A 13,313-nucleotide genomic window follows, 5' to 3' on the forward strand; every position below is an offset into this window, starting at 1 on the left:
CGTTTCTTTTGCCTTTGTTCCCCACATCAGTAATATTCCCATCCTGTAGGGAGAAAGCTGAGCCCCAGAGAAGTTGGGAAATTTCCCAAGTCACAGAGGGGGTATGAGTCAGAGATGGGATTTGGATCCAAGCGACCTCAACAATTTCATTGTGTATAGCCCCAAAGTGGCAGCTAGTGGGTGTCAAAAGTGGCAGATGAGTTGACAAACTTCTGGTGACTTTGTCGCCAGTAAAGAGAGCCTTGAGGACTCTGCACAGGGTACTCACAAGAATGGTTAGAAAGTCCATGAGGTGTTTAGAGAGGAAGAGGAGAGGAAAAGGAATCCCTTGCCTTGGGGAAAGCCAAGACAGGGAGAGGTAGCTGGAGGAACAATAGTTCACACAAACATGTTTTTCAAGACCCAGAAGCCTCGGGAGTAATTGTCAGGGTAATCATTTCTTTAAGTGTGGTATTGTGCTTTCATGAAAAGTAATGAGCAATTGAAATCCTTTTGCATTTCAGTGGGTATAATTGGATTTCACTGGCTTACATTTCACAGTCAGGCTCCCCCACAGACCCAATATCCGATATCCAGGAGTCGCTCAAGCTGGTAAACTAAGGATCATCCGCATAGCAATCCCAGAGCAATCCCACACTTTGCAGGAGGGAATGTGAGGTTCTGCATCCTTTGTGGAAAGTAATCAGGCAGTAGGTATTAAAATTCAGAATGCATGTGCCTTTTGACCACGCAGCCACACTGTAGAGGCTGCCTGCAGACGTAAAACGCTAAAATACAAAAGGATGTGTTACGCAAGACTGTTTATGGCAGCGTCATTGAAATGGTGAAATCTAGGAATGACTGGAAAGTCCTTTGATAGAGAAGTGGTTGCCTAAAAGCTGTTTAATGGGAAATTTCTGCTGCTCTGGTTTAAATCTATAGCCATTGACTTTTGGAGGCAGGTCTGTGATTTATTATTCAGCAAACAAACAAGCAAATCTTTGGAAATCCTGTATAGTATGATCCTTTGGGCATTTTGTTCCTGGTAAAATAAGATTAAACCAAAGCCTTTTTTTTTAAATTAAAAAAAATGTGTATTTATTTTTGAGAGAGAGAGAGAGAGAGAGAGAGAGAGAGAGAGAGAGAATGTGAGCGGGGGAAGGGCAGAGAGAGAGGAAGACACAGAATCTGAAGCAGCCTCCAGGCTCCAAGCTGTCAGCACACAGCACACAGCACACAGCCCCTCTCATGAACTGTGAGATCATGACCTGAGCCGAAGTCGGACGCTTAACGGACTGAGTCACCCAGGCACCCCCAAAGCCTTTTTTAAAAGTTTATTTATTTCTGACACAGAGAGAAAGAGAGAGAGAGATTGATTGATTGATTGAGAGTGCAAGGGAGTAGGGGAGGGGCAGAGAGAGAGTGGGAGAGAGAACCCCAAGTAGGCTCTGCATTGTCAGCTCAGAGCCAAACGCAGGGCTCAAACTCAAACCCTGAGATCATTACCTGATCTGAAATCAAGAGTTGGACATTCAACTCACTGAGTCCCCCAAGCGGCCCTATGTGTGTACATGTTTGTATAAACAAGGAAGGAATGTAGAAAGACACACAAAACTCTAAGTTACCTTAGAAGAGATTAATTTTAAAAACATATACATTGGGGCGCCTGGGTGGCTCAGTCGGTTAAGCGTCCGACTTCAGCTCAGGTCACGATCTCGCGGTCCGTGAGTTGGAGCCCGTGTCGGGCTCTGGACTGATGGCTCAGAGCCTGGAGCCTGTTTCCGATTCTGTGTCTCCCTCTCTCTCTGCCCCTCCCCCGTTCATGCTCTGTCTCTCTCTGTCTCAAAAATAAGTAAACGTTAAAAAAAATAAAAAAAAAACATATACATTTCATTATTTATTTTACGTAATGAACAGGCATTGCTATATTTTAAAGTAAATGTATATATAATTAAATTGTATATAAGCACCCATTGTTTCTTTATCAAATATGTTTATATATTTAATTACATGTAATTTATATGCTAAAATTTAAATGCATAAGTTATATATTGTTTAAAATTATATTTATTAAATAGATAGAATGATAGTTAACATTGTGTATTTAATTTTATACATAGAAGTTGGTATTGCTTCTATATTAAAAAACTATACATAAATGTATATACACATGTTCATACATATTATATATATTGTATACATTATATTTTATATTGTATATAATGATCACGAAAACAGATGTAATAGAATGTTTGTGGCAACACTATTTGTAAGACCCCCAAATTGGAAACAACTCAAATGCCCATCACAGTATAATGGATAATTTATGGCATATTTACACAATGGAAAACCACAACAATGAGAATGACCACACAATACATGGATGAATCTCAGAACGTAGTGTGTGATTCCATTTACATAATGTCCAATGCCAGGCAAAACTGCTCCATTCTGGTCATTGGGACAGAGGATCCTGGGAAGGGGGTTGGGAGTGGAGGCTCCGAGGCTGGCTTGTTTTCTCTTTCTGCTGCTGGTCACACAGGCTATTCAGCTTGTGGAAACCTAGACATGTGTGTACTTTTCCATATGAACGCTGAAAAGTGTATTACATACCATTATAAAGCTCATTAAAAAAAAAGCCATTTGGGAATGCCTGTCTTTCCAACAGAAGCCAGTTCACAAGGGCCTGCATCCCTGGTAGGGTCGGACACGTCCAGTCTGGCCTCCCCAGAATCTGAGCCTCCCTTCTTCTTGCATCACAGGTATCGCGGGCACGAGTGAAATGTGGAACAAGCTGGAGCAGGACATCCTGGACAACCTTACCCCCGAAGTGCTAGAGGACTATGGGCAGGACTATATCCTTGAGCAACGGGATTATCTCAAGTTCATCAGCAGGTGTGCCAACACTGATATGTCCCCTGTGCTCCTGGACATCCGGCATGCCGTGTCTGCTAAGAGCCCCTTTGCCTTTTACTCGCCAGGGCCGATGGCTAATCCAATGCTCTGCTTTGTTTCATTTAGTCCTACTGGCATATTTGATTATTTTAGCAAAAAGTTGCATCACTTTAGAGGGAGCATGCCCAAGGCGCTAACTAAGCAGGCCTAACTGAAGAACAAGGCATGTAGGCAAATATGTGAGGAGTGTTAGTCTTGGAACGAAAGGGAAACCTGAACTTCCCATTAAAGTTGTGGTTTCCTACCTTGTATTTCCTGTGAAGTCTGTTGGTTGAATAGGAATTAATGTTGAGAAGGCTGGTGGCTAGAAATGACCCCCATGACGCATGTGAATTGAGAGTCAGCCTGCTCTGCACACATACATTTCAGATATTCTCTCATCTAGTTCTCATTAGAGAACCATGGTAGGTATCTTCACCCCTACTTAACAGGTAAGGGAATGAAGGATCAGAGAAGTTAAGTTGCCCATTCATTGTCACACAGCTAGCAAAAGGCAGTTCAAATTGAAATCCAGGCTGGATCCCACTGCCTGCCAGAGGAGGAAGACAAAGAGATGACAGGAAAAATGAGATAGAGAAGGGAAAAAGAGGAAGAACCGGCAAGGGTCATAGTCAAATGGAGTTTTTCTCGCTGTGAATAGACAGCCTGCTGTAACTACTGTATTCAAGGTACTGGTTCAAGTGTGTAATCAGTGCTCTGTGCACCTCCTCTCCCTTCCTCTGTCTGGAGCCCTGGAGAAAATAGGATGAGGTTTCACATCTCAAGCAGGCCCCAGTGGCCTTTTTGGCAGACCCAGGGCACGTGAATGGCTGATTTAGTGTCCATAGTAACTATCACTTTCACCTTCCTCTGAGCATCCCAGGCTGGAAAAGCCAGCATCATTATCTAGAGAAATCAGCCAAAGGGAGCAAGCTCAGATACTAAGAGAGGTGGGGGTCAAGTTCACCTGCAGGGGGCAAAAGGGGAGGAGCTGGTGAACAGAAGGGACATAAAAGGAACTAGAAAAAATAGCAGCTTGACATGAGGGAAGCAGAAGTCCAGACATTATTCATTGCAAACCTCTCTTTGTCCCGTTTTCTGTCTAGAATGTGAAGTTTCTTTCTCTATTTTCCAACCTCCTGGAGATTTTAGGAGGGTAAACTCACAATGCTCTGCAATTTTCCCCCAAAATAAAATAATAAATAACAAGATAGTGAGATAAACAGTTATGAAATTATTAATCTGATAAATTTTTAATGGCTATTCATGCCTGGTAGTCATTGCTTTACAGCAGAGCATAAAGAAAGGAAAAAATAAAAATCAAAGTTTAACTGATGATGTCCAAAATAGGCACTTTTTGGAGAGGAGAGTCGTCAAGGCCAAAGCTTCCATTGGCTTGATTCGGATGTGGAGGGAGCAGAGGGTTTGTATAACCAGAGTTTGGAGGGGACCTAGGATTGTGTGTTTCACTAAAAGTCAGTGTTTTTTTCATCGTGATCCTTGAACCTCAGCATCAGCATCACCTGGGAACCTATTAGAAATGCAGATTCTCAGAAGCCAATCCAATCATATCTTAGGTTCCTATGGCTCCTGTAACAAATTATGGAAAACTTAGCAATTTGAAACAAAATACAGTAAAACCTTGGACTGTCAGCAACTTGTTCTGCGAGTGTTTCACAAGGTGAGCAAACATTTCTAATAAATTTTAACTTGATAAATGAGCCATGTCTTGCAATATGAGTACTAAGTGATGCCAAATGTCACACGATCACAACTGAGCCAGTATTTCTTGAAATTTGCTTTGATATACAAGTGCTTTGGATTACAAGCATGTTTCCGGAACGAATCATGCTCACAAACCAAGGTTTTACTGTGCGTTTACTATTTTACAGTTCTGGAGGTCAGAATTCAGAAATGGTTCTTCCAGGGCTAAAATCAAGTTGTCGGCAAACCTGTGTTCCTTCTGGACGCTCTAGGAGAGAATTCATTTGTTGTTTCTTCCAGCTTCCAAAGACCTCCCATATTCCTTTGCATCGTTCCAACCTCTGCTTCCATGGTCTAGTCTCCTCTACCTCTGCCTTCCTATTATTAGGACGCTTGTGATGGCACTGGGCTCACACGTCATCCAGAATAATCTCCTCATCTCAAGATCTTTAACTTAATCACATCTGCAAAATCTCTTTTGCCACATGAGGTCACATATGGTTCCGGGGAATTGTGTGCCCTTATCATTACTAGAGGCAATTATTCTACCGACCATACCTACTGAACCTGAAATTCTGGGGGTGGGCCCAGCAACTTGTACTGAGCCTTCCAGGTGGTGCACACCCGTGTTTGAGAACCACTGCCCTAGGCCACAGAGTAAGCAGGCTGGGGGATATGTGGTCAGGCCACAGAAGGAGGGGGAAAGCTCTTTGAAGACAGTGGGGGAGAGCTGGAGATACCAGGTTAAGACCTGAGTGTGGGGCCTACTTTCTGTTCTGATGAAAATTCCATGAGGCATGGGGAGAAGGTGCTGGATAGAGATTGAGAGGGTCTGAGAATCCCAGATTGGAGAAGTTCCTAACTGGTTTCCCCCAGGAGGACCTTGGGATTACCTGGGATGGAAGTACAGTACAAGGTGGTCTATTTAGCTACAGAGAGACTGACAGCCGCTTCCCACTATTCCAATCTTGACTCCCTTGGGCCTGGGTGACAATGGGGAGGTCTGGAAAAGTCACTGAGGCTCCTGGAGACAGTAGGCAAAAGAGCTAAGAATGAGCATCGGGATGCCCATGGGGCCAGTGAGGGGCTGTTATGCCCAGAATTCGTGATCCCCAAAGACCACCAGGGAGCCGAGTCTGATGCAAAAGCAAAGAGCCTTTATTCAAGCTAGCTTGAGCTCAGTCCCCTACCTGCACCGAGGCAGAGGTGAGATACCGGAGAGAGAGAGAGTGGGTTTCAAGAGCACAAAGGTTTTATAAGGATCATGGCCTTAGCCGATTGGCTGGGGAAGGGTCGTGGCCTCAGCCGATTGGCTGGGGAAGGATAGAACAATGGCTGCCAAGGTGTGGTCCCAGATCAGCTACTGAATCAGAAACTCTGGGGGTGGGGCTCAGCAATCTGTGTTTGAACAAGTCTTCCAGGAGATTCTGATGCACCTGAAGTTTAAGAACCACTGTGTCTGAGGGTCTCTAAGATGTTTGGTCTCAGTATATACAGAACGTTTCTCACTGGTCACCTATTAACCATTGGCTGTCAGACTTGCTGTGCTGTATAAATACCTAGCATCAAACACCATCCCCAGAGACTCTGATTTAATTGGTTTGGGGAGGGGTAAAATGCTCCCAGGTCATTCTAAGCCTGGACAGGGTTGAGGGCTCCTGCCTCTGGCCCCTACTTGAGAGAAGCCCTCCCTCTTCTACTCACACTTTCCATGCCTCTCACACTCCCCTTCCTCCCACCTTAGACTTCGGAAGAATGCATCAATCGGTAGCCTGCTTTCTTAGAAAACATAAGTGACTCAAGGGGAGGAGGCGTGGTCTGAGGTTTGAGCGGGAACTTCTTTCTGAGGCCATGTCAGGGACATAGTTACTAGTCGGCCGACCCAGGTGTGCTCTTTCAGGGCTGCTGTAGCAGAGGCCGCTGGATCGACAGCCTTGATGGGGCCGAAATGAGGATAAGAAATTCAATGGAGGCCAGTGAGTAAGTGATAATGCTGCCTCCCCAGTGCTGGACCAGCTTCTAGGAACCCAGATTCTGAGGACAAGAGAAGGAGAAGGGGGGAGAATTTCACATGCTACTGCACATTCATTGGGAAGACCATGTTTTAAACCAGCAGAGATTGTTACCTGAAAGTATCAATAAGCATTCAAACCTATTTCCTTCCTTCCTTCCTTGCTTCCTTCCTTCCTTCCTTCCTTCCTTCCTTCCTTCCTTCCTTCCTTTAAGTAGGCTCCATGCCCAACATGGGCTTGAACTCATGACCCCAAGATCAAGAGTTGCACGCTCTACTGACTGAGCCAGCTGGGCGCCCCCAGATATATTTCATTTTTAGCACAATACCTGTAGTTTCTCAGAAAACAAGAGAGACAAGTATTACCTACAAAGTCTCTCCATGCCCTAGCTATGTTGGTATTCCTGGTTTACCACAAGAAACCACTTACAAGCTAATGGCAGAGGGAAGCCCCCAGTGCATCCACAGTTTGACCGGCATGATGAACAAAAAAGTGAGATTTAACAACAGGACTCTTGGCAAAACCATTTCATTCTCCCAGCCCTGCCCTTCTGCTCAAGGGCAGGATACAAGGTACATGTAATACCTGGTCACATGATGTCACATGCAAATCGCATGCAAAACCTCACCTACTCCCCTTTCTCTGTTCCTTTTCTGTATTTCCCCAATGCTGGCAGCAGGAAAGTAGGTGATCCTTACAACACAGCCAGGATAAGAGGAACGAATTAGGAAAATATCCTGTGAAAACATGATTTCTTTATTACACTGGGAGCTGATAAATGCCTAAATAAGCTTTGCTATATTATTTGAATGGAACATTAAATTTCATCGGTTTCATTATACTGGTGCTAAAGACCATGTTTGGGGAAGCTATTCTAGATGGTGTAATCCTGAGGAAGAATAATTCCATGCAAATAGCCCTGTGGGTTGTGGGACCTCCTGCCCAAGGAAAGTCCCCCAATCAGCTCATACATAGTGGTCCACTCAGGGGCTTGGGACACCTGCTCTGGCCTGGCTCAAAATAAAGTGTTTCTCTACCCACGTGTATTGTAACTCAGTATTTCCCTCCAGGATCTCAGGCTTGGGGATGACCATGGCAGGATTGGATGGGTGTTTCTGAGACTGAGTTCAATACCCGGCTCAGAATTCCGCAACAAGAGATAAGAATCAGGAGCGCCTGTGTGGCTGAGCGTCTGACTCTTGATTTTGGCTCAGGTCGTGATCTCAACGGCTTGTGAGATTGAACCCTGTGTTGGGCTCTGTGCTGACAGCGTGGAGCCTGCTTGGGATTCGGTATCTCCCTCTCTCTGCTCCTTCCCCACTTGCTCTCTCTCTCTCTCTCTCTCTCTCTCTCTCTCTCAAAACAAATAAATTAAAAAAAAAAAAGTTAAAAGAAAAAACATTTTTTTTCTATTAAAATTTCTTTTCGGGTTTTATCTCTGAAGTCTGTGAGTCTTATCCCTTTGAAACAAGGTGAAACAAAATGCTTGCTGAACTGCATGGTGCAAACCAAATATTTCGGTTGATCACTGGCAGTCCTAAACTACTGGAATGATATTTGGCTAGGACAACAGTTTAAGGCACATTGTGTCTAGGGTGATAAGACATTCTGTCCTGGATTATCATAAAACTTATTTACCATATTGCAAAATATAGAATGACTAAAGTAAAAATCTCAGCTTACCATGGGAAACAGGAAGCTTAATAAGTAAACTCAAGGCTTTTGTCCCAAATTATTTCTTACATTCAGGTTATTCCATTCATGTCAATTGCCCTACAAATTTTAACTTTATTTAAACTCTACTTTCTGTTTTTCCTCCTTTTTTTCACACTAGATGATGATCCACCGACAGATATAATGTAATCTCTCTCGGTGTTGTCCAATATTCTCTCTCCTGACTATTCAAGGTGAATTCCATATACAGTAGGTCTTAACTTGAGACATAACTATTCTTTGGTCTGGGTATGATTTCTAGGTAAGATTTAAATGTTTGCACACAAAATTTTTCACTGATAAACACAAAATTCATACTATCATCTTGAAAACCCACAGTAGAGTAAAACAGCTCTGAAAAATCATAAGGGGTTGGGGTCCCTGGGTGGCTCAGTTCGCTGAGTGTACAACTTCAGCTCAGGTCATGATTTCATGGCATGTGAGTTCAAGCCCTGCTTCAGGCTCTCTGCTGTTAGCATGGAGCCCTTTTTGGATCATCTATCTCCCTCTCTCTCTGCCCCTCCTCACTCACTTTCTCTCTCTCTCTCTCTCTCTCTCTAAAAAATAGACACTTGAAAAAAATCATAAGAAGTCTAGGCCAATACATGTCATTGCCCTTGTAATGTTGGATAATTTTGGGAGATGTGTGCTGCCCAGACTCTACTTACCTTCCTATTTGGAAGTCATTCCCCACATGTGACATCTTGGTGGAAAGCAACGCTACAGAAGCCAGAAGATCTAAATCCTGCCTCTGCCCACATCTCAGCCTTTAGGATTTGAGCATAATGCATAAATGTTATGACCTTCCTAGGACATGGCATATGGAGGGTGCATATCAACAACAATGATAGTTGTTGTTACTGTTGCTTAGCTCTTTGGAGACATTTGGTTCCATTCATCAATTTTTCTTAAAAAAATTTTTTTTATTACATTTATTTATTTTTGAGAGACAGAGTGAGACAGAGTGTGAGCGGGGGAGGGGCAGAGAGAGAAGGAGACCTAGAATCCGAAGCAGGCTCCAGGCTCTGAGCAAGCGTTTAGCACAGAGCCTAGCACGGGGCTCGAACCCACAAACTATGAGATCATGACCTGAGCTGAAGTTGGACACTTAACCGACTGAGCCACCCAGGCGCCCCACCAGTGATCAATTTTTCAATTCTGGTGCTCCAGCCTTTCCTTGAGTATGTGAAAACTCCCATTTTGTTTTTTAATTTCTTTAATGTTTATTTTGAGAGAGAGAGAGAGAGACAGAGTGTGTGTGTGGGAGAGGGCAGAGAGAGAGGGAGAGAGAGAATCCCAAGCAGGCTCCTCATTTTCAGCATGTAGCCCAATGCAGAGCTTGATCCCATACACCATGAGATCATGACCTGAGCCGAAATCAAGAGTTGGATGCTTAACCTCATAACCTGAGACAAAATTAGGATTTGGATGCCTAACCGAGTCATGCTGGTGCCCCTCCCATTTTGTTAAAAGACAGTCAGAACTCAGATTCTGTTGCTTGCAACCATGAGAATTCTAATTTACATCCTACTCCTCACCACAATGTTTTCTATTTAAAAAAAAATTTTTTTAATGTTTATTTTTGAGAGAGAGAGAGAGAGCAGCGAGGGGCAGAAAGAGGGAGACAGAGAACTCAAAGCAGGATCCAGGCTCTTAGCTGTCAGCACAGAGCCAGATGTGGGGCTCAAACCCACAAACCATGAGATCATGATCTGAGACAAAGTCAGACGCTTAAGTGACTGAGCCACCCAGGTGTTCCCACTGTACTTCCTCTGCAGTGTTTTCCAAGACCCACTTCCAATACACATCTTCATGGGTTGTCAGGGTGAATGGCACCAAGAAGGATGTACCATTTACAAAGAGGGATGGCATGTACATTTCCCCCATACACCACACCAGTCGCTCCCTCCTCCTCTCCTGCTCTGTCTGGGGCTCTCTCCCACCTGCAGAACTGCAGCAGGATGAGGCCTCAGGTAGGTCCTGGATTCCCATCTCTTCTTTTTGGTTCCTGTTGAGAAATAGCTTTATAATCCCCAGCTGGAAAGCGTCAGTCTGTGATATAAGGGGTGAGATTATGATGTGACCTGGGCAGGTTGGGAAGGATGAAAGGAAGAGGCAGTTGGAGTGGGCCCTTTTCCAGGGAGGGTTATACAAAGAGCTGGTGGCTCTACTTGTGTCTCTCTGCTTTAAGATGAAAGGACCACTCTCCCTTCCCCTTGCACAGTGATTTGCTTTTGTTTCGTGTTTGGAATACTGGTTGATATGGCTTCAAATATGTCACGTTCTTGGTGCCTGAGTGGCCAGGTGGTATGCTGTGGGCATTTTGGATTCGCATAGGATTATGGGCTCTATGTGTCCCCTCAAAATCCTTCTGTTTCAATCCTAACCACCAATGTGATAGTATTAGGTGGAGCCTTTGGGAGGTAATTATCCCTTGTGATGGAATCTGTGCCCATCCGGGAAGAGTAGGGAGAGAGCTTACTTTTTTCTCTTGCCAATGAGAAGGTGGCCATCTGCAAACCATGAAGGAAACTTTCTCCAGACAGGATCTGCAAGCATCTTGATCTTGGACTTCTCAGGCTCAAGAACCATGAGAAATAAACGTTTGTCATTTGGTGGCTCAGCCTGAGGTAATTTGTTATAGCAGCCCAAAGTGACTAAAACACACTGACTTGAGTTCAAACTGTGAGCCTGCTGTTAAACAGTTGAATGATCTTAAGCAAGCTGTTAAACTCCTCTGCATCTTAGGGTCAATTTTTTCTTTTTACTCTAGAAATAGGGGCAATGGTATTTTAATCCATACAGTTGTTGTGATGATTAAATAGGATAATAATGCAAAGGATTTAGCCCGTGCCTGGCATTTAACAAGGGCCTATAAATGGAGTGATAGTAACTGTTTCCTCCTTGCCATGGGAGAGCATTTGCTATGGACAAAGGTCACACTGGTGTGTCCTTTCTTGCTGGAGGTCAGATGTTGGGAACACCAATATGGCTCTGCATTTTTGCAGCCATAAGTTTCAGAACGTTCTGATCCAAACAGGGGATTTCACTGCCAATTGGCTAATGTTTGTCCCTTCCACAAGAACACAACAAGTCTTTCATGGACAAACAATGAAGTTTATAACTCCCACTCTTCATGATAAGAATCCCTACTGCCTTCCCCTTTTTTTGTTGTTTTAAAGCTGATAATCATCTATGGCTTTCTATGTGCAGGAGCTCTGTTGAACAACTTACTTGGATTACCAAATAAATCCTCCCATTTACCCTGAAATATGTACTATTATCATCTCCTTTTTTAAAGATTAAATGAAAATTTTTGTTTAAAAATTTTTAAGTAATCTCTCCACCTGATGTGGGGGTCAAACTTACAACCCTGAGATCAAGAGTAACATGCTTCACTGACTGAGTCAGCCAGGGACTCCTATTATCTCCATTTATTGGTAAGAAACTAGGCTTACTGGGGCACCTGAGTGGCTCAGTTGGTTGAGCATCCAACTTCGGCTCAGGCCATAATCTCATGGTTCGTGAGTTCAAGCCCCACATCTGGCTTGCTGCTGTCAGTGCAGAGCCCTTTTTGGATCCTCTGTCCCCCTCTCTTTGCCCCTCCCCTGCTTGTGCTCTCTCAAAAATAAATAAACATTAAAAAAAATAAAAGAAAGTAGGGAACTAGGCTTACAAAGTGAGGTTGCCCAAAGTCACATTTCAAAGCTATTACGTAGTAGAACTGAGTTGTTTTTTTTTAATTGTGGTAAAATATACAAAATATAAAATTTATCATTTTAACATTTTTAAGTGTACAACCCAGTGGTATTCAGTATTCACAATGTTTTGCAACCATCACTTCTATACATTTCCAGAATTTTTCATCATCCCCAGGGTTGAACTTTTCAAGCTGAGTTTGTTCAACTTCTAGTGTGTGAAAGGAACGGTTGTGCAGTGGTTAAAGCACAAATTCTTTCAGGGTTCCAATCTCAGTTCTGCCATTGATGAGCTATGAGGTTCTTGGAGAAGTTACTTGATTTTTCTAGCACCTCCATACTTTGATCTGTACACAGAGGTTGATTATCAATGGTACCTATCTCATAGAGTGGTTATAATATTAAATAACTTAATCCATCCTGGAAATAATTTCCTTGGGATATGGTAGGCATGCAATGAGTATTAGTTATTATTCCTCCATACTGCTAATTATAGGGCGCTGTAGTAATGATGGGTGGGGAGCTAGAACATGAGCATTGTGTGGAGAAGTGAAATTATATTGCTTCCTGACATAATGCTGATGGGGTTTCATCAGGTCACTAAAATCTTCTCTGATGTTGAAAGGCAACAAGCTCTCTCTCATCACTAGATAACCAGGTAGCCCGAACAGGACACTGATAGAGTGGGCTCCCCTGCAGACGGAGAGCCTGGGAAGAGCTGGAGAACACAAACCTGGGTAGGTACCTTCTTCAAAACCCTCTCCTCTGGTCTCCAGGACAGGAGCGTAAGACTCATGAGTTCCATGCCACCCTCCACCTCCTTCCACAATGGCAAGGAATAGTTTTCAGAATATGTTAAAATGTCAGATAAATACCCAATGGACACACAGCAAAGTTTTATTTAACTCATTAATGAGAGGGCCAGTGGAGAACCAGAGAGTAAGTGAAAGCTCTGGCTTAGCCATGAAGGAAGACTTAAATAAATACCATCTCTCACTGAAGGAAGGTGGGGGGGAGGAGCAAAGAAAATTTGAGGTCAAAGGGACCTATTTAAAAAAAAAAAATTTTAGGGGCGCCTGGGTGGCTCGGTCGGTTAAGCATCTGACTTCGGCTCAGGTCATGATCTCATGGTCTGTGACTTCAAGCCCCGAGTCAGGCTCTGTGCTGACTGCTCAGAGCCTGGATCCTGTTTCAGATTCTGTGTCTCCCTCTCTCTCTGCCCCTGCCCTGTTCATGCTCTGTCTCTTTCTGTCTCAAAAATAAATAAACGTTA

General features: G+C 43.6%; 1 protein-coding gene across 1 annotated transcript in view; it reads left to right on the plus strand.

Annotated features, from left to right (window-relative positions):
• Positions 1-3,185, plus strand: part of HSD17B2 (hydroxysteroid 17-beta dehydrogenase 2) — a 91,798-nt gene extending 88,613 nt beyond the window's left edge. Inside the window, exon 5 of the mRNA XM_003998308.4 lies at positions 2,742-3,185. Within this exon, the coding sequence (XP_003998357.2) occupies positions 2,742-3,085 (344 nt within the window). The 3' untranslated portion in view covers positions 3,086-3,185. The remainder of the gene's footprint in view (positions 1-2,741) is intronic.
• The last annotated feature ends 10,128 nt before the right edge of the window (positions 3,186-13,313 follow it).

This window comes from Felis catus, chromosome E2 (genome assembly GCF_018350175.1).
Source record: "Felis catus isolate Fca126 chromosome E2, F.catus_Fca126_mat1.0, whole genome shotgun sequence".
NCBI classification, from domain to species: domain Eukaryota; kingdom Metazoa; phylum Chordata; class Mammalia; order Carnivora; family Felidae; genus Felis; species Felis catus.